The 8192-nt window shown below is 48.9% G+C and overlaps 1 protein-coding gene across 1 annotated transcript in view; it reads left to right on the forward strand.

The window, feature by feature from the left end:
• Positions 1 to 8192, forward strand: part of LOC122130502 (anoctamin-2-like) — a 25802-nt gene continuing 17610 nt past the window's right edge. Inside the window, exons 1-4 of the mRNA XM_042705217.1 lie at positions 1 to 98; positions 933 to 1102; positions 2091 to 2129; positions 2506 to 2859. Coding sequence (XP_042561151.1) covers positions 68 to 98; positions 933 to 1102; positions 2091 to 2129; positions 2506 to 2859 — 594 coding nt within the window. The 5' untranslated portion in view covers positions 1 to 67. The remainder of the gene's footprint in view (positions 99 to 932; positions 1103 to 2090; positions 2130 to 2505; positions 2860 to 8192) is intronic.

Here is an 8192-nt window from a genome sequence, read left to right on the forward strand (position 1 = left end):
AGCCAGGAGCGGATTGTAAAGCCCTGCTGTCCCGCCGTGTCCCTCTGACTTCCTCCATAACGTAGACATGGCTCAGGATATTTCGCCTCCGTGTGCTGGTAAGTGATGAGTTGTATTTCAGTGGGCCACAGTACGGCTGCACCTGCACGCTACTGTTATATCGTGGGCCCCATATGGTAGTGTGCCCACTGTGGGCTAGGCTACTCCGCGCAGCCCAGATTTCCTATCACAGTAACATGCGTGGAGATGGTTAGCCTGCATTCTTGACTTGTGCACCTGTTGCTATATAGGTGATACTTAGCTATGCCACCCTCATTGTATTCCAACACTGAGGAAATAGAGAACAATACTCGGTTTGAAGCTTCGACTTCCTTTTGCACAGCGAGAATTCTTTTGATTACACAGCTAAGGAATCAAGGAGACGAACACGTCTCTGATCCATAATTTCTTGTACAAATGCTGTGGTAGTTGCTAAGGAAACATGGGCTACTTCAGGGTAGAATTCCGCTGTGTTGTGTCGCCTATGGTTTGTGGGTCTATAAATGGAAATCAGACTGTAGGCCTATATATGGGCATTTGACGCTTCGCCGAAGCAAATCCAAGCCAATTCTCCGACAATAGTGAGGTTTGTTAAACTGGTTCTACGTGTAAATTGTTGTAACACTTTTTCATTAGAACTTTTCGTTGGTGTGCTGTTACCATGCGAGACTGGGCTTTCGTTCAGTTTCCCCACAGACGATGTTTATAATGTGTCTGTCCAAGGTGCTGATCCGGAGACGGCTCAAGCACGCCCTGTGTCTGAGCACGTGCGAGCACAAAAACAAAAGATGTTCTCTAGTGCTTCTCTTGTTACAGGGGAGAACTCCCCTAGCCTAAAACATTGAGGCCTTCAAATTAAGGTATTGGTTTTTATCTGATTTCTTCTTTTCAAGAAACATGGAACGGTGTTGTGGAGCGAGTCTCCACCGCCATGAGCGAATCTTCCTCCATTCACAGCGACAGGTTCCACAGTTTAGCCAAGGAGTTTTCGGAAATGGGGTTGGATTCGAGGCACCGTAGACTTGAAGATCCCACCTTTTACCCCGAACAGCGCGCAGAGATGGTAAGTTGCCCCTTTTACCCCCAGGGATGGGGAGGTGATATCTGAGCTAAACAAAGCATGTCGTCATTGTGTACATTTTCTGAGTAAGTTTGCCAGTGTATAAAGCGAATAAAAAAAAACATTACATCAGATTAGTGTTCTCTGAATAACAATAATAAAGACTATCAGGCCAACGGGAGCACTTATCCCTTTTGGATTATGATTAAGGTGTTATTAAAATGTAATGGGTTTTCTTCAGCGTCATAAGAACATCTAGATAATCTGCGCTAATGTAGCCTAGATTCCCCTGTATTGTAGATATTACAGGATACTCCCTCGCGTTTCTAAATCGGATTAATTCGTGTCAAGGAACCCGCCATACAATTGCTCCTCTTTGTGTTCTCCTCTTCCGTCAGTTTTTAATAATGTTCAAAGTTGTCAAGTTGCCATGCTACAAAACTTTAACATACAATAAGGGGCAATTCGTCTATTATTCTATGTACCAGCCAATTAGAAACGTCGCTAGCTTCCTCACCCTCCCACATGTAACAGAAACACCTGATGGATCCACCCCTGCTGCCTATAATGTGTGGGTCCTCTGACAGGCGCGCGAACAGAACGGGGGAATAGGCACACATGCTGCGCGTCTACCTCTAATCAGTTCCCGTTCGCCCCCTGCCTCCCTCGCGCAGTGACGGCTCACAAGTTTCTATGGCGATCCGTAGTTGCGCCTGTGCCAGAGACCTCGCTTCGCCTTCAGCTGTCGTTGCAGAACCGTGCCAAAATCAGACAGCCAGATGGATTTCACGTATTGTGTGCTAGATAAAGCTTTTGACGATTGAGAGATGCCGTGCGTCGCAGCTACGAGGTGACCGGGGAGCGTGCGCGCACATTCTCGGACCTGATCGGGGGAATTGTTGGGTGAATGTACTGCTGCTGAGTGCTACCAGCCCCCACAGCTTCTGTTCGTGTCTTTGTGTGTGTTTTTCCCCTCTTCATCTCATTGAAGAGTGTGATGGAGCAATCGGCAGGTGATAGCAAGCTACCCGTGAGTAACCTGTTTCATACGTTTCAGCAAAACATTTCATACTGTTGTGATATGGATGGATTCATTCATATGTCAATGACGTGCCTCAGTGCTGTCATTAAGCTGAACTCAACTAAATGTGCTGCTAGGAGACTTAAAGTTTCATCCCCTTCCCCTTCCCCTGTCCCTCCACATCATTTGTCTCTGAGAGTATGAGTATTGAGAGCAGCCAAATGAGGAAGCAAAGGAGTGACCTACATCCTAATATTAACAACCCCCCCGCCCCCCCCGCCCCCTTAAGTCTCTGTGCATGTGGCTTGACTGGGCACATCACGCCCGCCACTTCTCTACGATGCCGACGCGCCCTGAACACTCCTCTGTCGTTCCTCTCCCTCAGGTGGTCAACAACTTCATGGACCCAGACCCAGACCGAGAGAGAGACTTGGAGGCCAAGAGACTGTACTTCGCCGACGGCAAGCGGAAGGTGGACTACGTGCTGGTGTACAATTACCGGAGGCGGACGTCCAGCAGGGGCTCGCCTGGGCTACACAGGCTGTCAATCATCTCCAATGGCAGCTTCCCCGCGGGTCTGGGGGCAAAGGACGTGGAGGAAGGAGGCAAATCGGACCAGGAGGAGGTGGTGGTGGACGTGGGCCCGCTGGACCCGGCCGAGGGGGAGAAGAGGATGGTCCGCGAGGAGTTCGAGGCGAGCCTCCTCGAAGCCGGCCTGGAGATTGAACGAGACAAAGAGGTGCGGTGTGCAGGGGAAAACCTGTTGCAAGGGTCTGGGGTTGGTGTGGATGTGCTGCTACTGTTGTTTTTCTACAGGGTGTAAGTGTCAGCTTGCTTACATGGATATGTTTAGCTTGAAATCCAAAGGAGTTCACAAAATAGGTGGCCTACAAGACATCAGTGTGGTAGTATTGGGAGAGGTTTATCTTCCAGAAGGCAGTTCCAAGCTCTGAAACCATCATTAGTGATGTGATGTGGTTGTAAGTATTTGGCAGGCTGACTGCTACAAGGTTAGAGCACGAAATATTGCTGGAACAAGATGATAATACCATGGATATTTTTCGCATGAGGCTTTAGTTGCGACTTCTTGTGGGCTGTGTGTGAGTGTGTGTGTGTGTGTGTGCGTGTGTGTGCGTGTGTGTAGATGCCAAAGTTTTTTTTACCCGTGTGTTGGAATAATTATTTTGGAATTTGGATGCTGTTGCTTCTCAGAGTGACTTGCCAATAGAGATACAATGGAAAGTGGAAGCTAAATGACTTTACCATGTTACAAGTGAGATGGTTATGCTGTAAACTTTCTTGTCAGGCTTTTAATCAAACAGGACAGTTCAGAGCGACAGGAAGTGAGTGGGTGAGAATGGGTGTGTGGGGTTGTTGGAGAGTGCCGGCAGGTCGGTCCTTAACCAGCATACAGTGATCATCAGTGAGCTCTGTAGAGCGCCTTGAGACAATTTTATTGTTTTGGCGCTATATATGTAAATAAAAATGGAATTGAATTGAATTGAATTGAATTGAATTGAATTGAATTGTATTTAGAGGCACATAACTCACGTGTCCTCAGTTCCAAGAAGTAAGATTTTAACACCACGAGTTAGTATTGAAAAACCTTGTTCCTCGTCCAGAAAACAGAACTTAGACAACAAAATGCGCAGAAACCGGTTGCTCTTTTCGGGGGTCGAGCAACCGTCATTAAACATTTCAGTGCTTGCCGTTGTAGACATCACTAGTCTATATCATGCAAGCCTATACCATGCAACAATCCTCTGCATACAAACCATTGTTTGTCCCAGAAATAACGCTCCTGGGGGGGGGGTGTCTGACAGGTTTCTAATGGACTCATATGCATGTGGAGTGCTTGATTACCTCTGGGAGATGATGAGCCTAGGTGTGATTGTTGCCAAACTGAGCCTGTACCGCAGGGAGCCGAGGGTTGTCATCCTGCGTGGTTGGAACTACTGGATTCGGATTTAAAGTGTGGGGCATAGGAGTTGTTTGTTGTTGTTTACAAATGCGTTTTTTTAAAGAACTGTTGGGATTTATTCTTTTTTTTTTTTTGGCCCATTGCTGGAACGGAGCGTGAACAGTTTAAGAATTCCACACTGTGTTCACTTCCGCATTGTTGAGGTAGAAAGAGAACAGTATTTAATACTGTTCTGTAGTAGTGCCCGCTGAGTTTATCGTATGCGTTTGTCAGGCGGTAAGAGCTGATGGGAGAGAGAATAAGTGTCTGCATGAATGTACTGTATGTTCGGCACCTCTTGGCACCGCTGCTGTGCTCAGGGAGAGCTAGGAATGTGTCCAGGTCTCCCCCTGAAGACAGCGGGTATCGAGGCCACTGACTGCTCTCCCATGGGCATCGGCTGTTCGGTTTTGCGTTATGTAAGCCACGAGTCCTCGAGGTAACTGTGTAATATTAAGGGTTGGACCTTCTGCTCGTAACTCATTATTGATGATCGCTCGTTAATTATTGACCATTTTTTCGCTCGCAACTCTTGTTTGGGGGCACGCATGGTGCAGCAGGATGTCTCAGTCAATCCGTTCAGAGGAATCAAGGCATGTGCAGTGTAAAGTATTTGACTGTTTTTTTGTTTGTTTGTTTGTTTGTTTTTGTTTATTTATTATTCACCAGTTTGTTGCTTGCTACTCTCGTTTGGGGGCATGCATGGTGCAGTAGAATGTCTTGTTCAGTCCGTTCGGAGGAACTAATGCCTGTACAGTGTAAAGTTTTAGTTTGTTTGTTAGTTTGTTTTCTTCCAAGTTTGCAAACAAACACCCCCTGTCCTGTCCTATGCCTACAGGCCATGAGATCATTCTAAGCCCTGTGATTCTATGTTGATGCTTTTATGCTGAATCAGGCTTATCCCCGAAACTTGATTGCCACGAACCACGTGGAATAACACTGGGTCACTCCCGATGAGCAGACAAGCTACTTATTTCATGTTCATTTCCACTCATTAATTCACTTTGGGCCTTGCCTCAGCCTCAGCACATTAATTGTCTGGGGAGCTAAAGTACTGTGCGGATGTTGGCTTTCGTTTCAGACATTCTGCCGCACTTGATATGTAATCAGATCCATGTGAGGTCAGTGACTGGACGTTTTGAACGAAGTGTGTTTGCGCCACCGTAATCAAGTTGGCACTGGTTCTCCCGCCAGTGAGCCCGGCTTTACAGGCAGTCGTCTGGCCTGCCACCCTGGACGTGTTTGACAACATTTGTCTTAATTCTTCATAATATTGAACCAATGCGCGTCACTCAAAATGTGGTGCACATTTGTTTGTTTATTTGTTCATCCGTGGGCATGTGGGCATGTGGCACGAATCTAAAAATAAACGCCACCATTGCCATCTGCAACCGAACAAAAGAACAGCAGAGCTCACTCGCTTTCACGCCGGGAGGCTGATCTTGCGTCTCCCTGCATGCAGAGGGTGGATGTGCTCCGCATGCGACTCAAGCGGATGTACCCTCCACAGCTGGCTGTACCCGCCACAGCTGGGTGTACCCTCCACAGCTGGGTGTATCCGCCACAGATGGGTGTACCCTCCACAGCTGGCTGTACCCTCCACAGCTGGCTCTACCCTCCACAGCTGGCTCTACCCTCCACAGCTGGCTGTAGCCGCCACAGCTGGGTGTACCCTCCACAGCTGGCTGTACCCGCCACAGCTGGGTGTACCCTCCACAGCTGGGTGTACCCTCCACAGCTGGGTGTACCCTCCACAGCTGGCTGTATCCGCCACAGCTGGCTGTACCCTCCACAGCTGGCTGTACCCGCCACAGCTGGGTGTACCCTCCACAGCTGGCTGTACCCTCCACAGCTGGCTGTACCCGCCACAGCTGGCTGTAGCCGCCACAGCTGGGTGTACCCTCCACAGCTGGCTGTACCCGCCACAGCTGGGTGTACCCTCCACAGCTGGGTGTACCCTCCACAGCTGGGTGTACCCTCCACAGCTGGCTGTATCCGCCACAGCTGGCTGTACCCTCCACAGCTGGCTGTACCCGCCACAGCTGGGTGTACCCTCCACAGCTGGCTGTACCCTCCACAGCTGGCTGTACCCGCCACAGCTGGCTGTACCCGCCACAGATGGGTGTACCCGCCACAGCTGGCTGTATCCGCCACAGCTGGGTGTACCCTCCACAGCTGGGTGTACCCTCCACAGCTGGCTGTACCCTCCACAGCTGGCTGTACCCGCCACAGCTGGGTGTACCCTCCACAGCTGGCTGTACCCGCCACAGCTGGGTGTGGCTGTACCCGCCACAGGGTGCCTTCCCTTAGCTTTGTAATCACTGGAATGACAGACGGGCCTGAGAATGCAAAGAGGAGAAATCCCCAGCTTTCTGCCTGACATGGTGTCACCTGCTCTCGAATCAAATCAAAGTTTACTTGTCAGCGCAGAGTTAAAATGTGTCATCTGTGCTTTAACAAGCCTGTAAAAGGGATTTCTCATTCAGATCACGGCCAATTTAGGATCATGGTTTGTGTGTGTGCGTGTGTGTGTGTGTGTGTGTGTGTGTGTGTGTGTGTGTGTGTGTGTGTCTGTGTGTGTCTGTGTGTGTGTGAGAGAGAGAGATGTGGTGTCTATGTGGCCTAAAAGTTTTCCTCTTTTACCTTGTGTGTCCAGGTGTACATTTCCTAAAAGTAACGTTGCAACCATTATAGTAACATAGTTACTAGGAAAGAAGTATAAGAAATAAGAGTATTGCTCTCATGCTGTTGGTCGAGTATGTGCTTTGACTGACATACCAAAGGGCCTGGCTCTTTGACGTTGTGTTCAGGGTCAGAGGTCAGGTTTGCGACCTTGTAGACTCGGGTTCAAGGCCGGGGAAGGGCGACCTCTTTCTCCCTCCCATACATACCGGTGTGGCGTCATAAGTCCGATGGCTAGTCCTGACTCTAACGCTCCAGCCGCCTCCTCTCCCAGGGGACGTCTCTAGCCCGTCACAATAGCCTGAACTACCGCTGGAGAACCGTAAGGTGACAGGGACGTGACGTGTGTGTTAGGGTCCCGGAGGAAAAGGGCAGGGGTCGGGGACTCAAGGGCCGGTGGCACATCAGAGCCGGATCTGACGCGAGACTCAGCAGTGACATGTGACGAGACGGATCATGTTGTTGTCGCGGTTGCCATCGTCATCAGCAGGTCATGTTGTTGTCGCGGTTGGCATCGTCACCAGCAGGTCATGTTGTTGTCGCCGTGGTTGGCATCGTCATCAGCAGGTCATGTTGTTGTCGCGGTTGGCATCGTCATCAGCAGGTCATGTTGTTGTCGCCGTTGGCATCGTCATCAGCAGTTCATGTTGTTGTCATCGTCGTTGTTGTTGTCGTCGCCGTTGTTCTGAATCATTGCATTGTATGATCAAGACCATGTTGTCAACAAGTACTATGATAGTGCTCAGTCTTTGTCACTGTCACCGTCATCATCATCATGATCGTGATTAGACAGGGGATGTTGTTGTCAATGTCGGCGTCATCTTCATCGTCCTCTTCCTCTTCATCATCCCTGTCCTGAATCATTGCCCTGTATGATGTCCGTTAGGATAAGTGCTCAGTTAGTGCTCAGCGGAATAGTCCTTGTGTTTGTCACCGTCCTCCTCCTCCTCCTCCTCATCATCACCGCCCCCTCTTCATCATTAGTGCATGTTTCCATCCGCTCTCTGGCCCGGCGCTCTCAGAGAGGACAGGGATGTGAAGTTCATCACTGTCATCACCATAATTATCACAATTACTTAGCATTTTAAGACCTGTCTTCATTGTCACCATCTTTTTCTTACTTATCGTCATGTTTGTGATCTCTGCTGCTGTTAGAGACATTATCTTATATACGTTTATATATATATATATATATATATATACAGACGTGGACAAAATTGTTGGTACCCTTCATTTAAAGAAGGAAAAACCCACAATTGTCACTGGAATAACTTGAAACTGACTAGCTCCAGTTTTGTCTCGTCGGTCCAAAGGACATTCTCCCAGAAGCCCTGTGGCTTGTCAATATGCATTTTGGCAAATTCCAGTTTCGCTTTTATATGATTTGCTTTCAACAGTGGTGTCCTCCTCGGTCGACTTTGGCTCAAACA

This window comes from Clupea harengus, unplaced genomic scaffold (genome assembly GCF_900700415.2).
Source record: "Clupea harengus unplaced genomic scaffold, Ch_v2.0.2, whole genome shotgun sequence".
NCBI lineage: Eukaryota > Metazoa > Chordata > Actinopteri > Clupeiformes > Clupeidae > Clupea > Clupea harengus.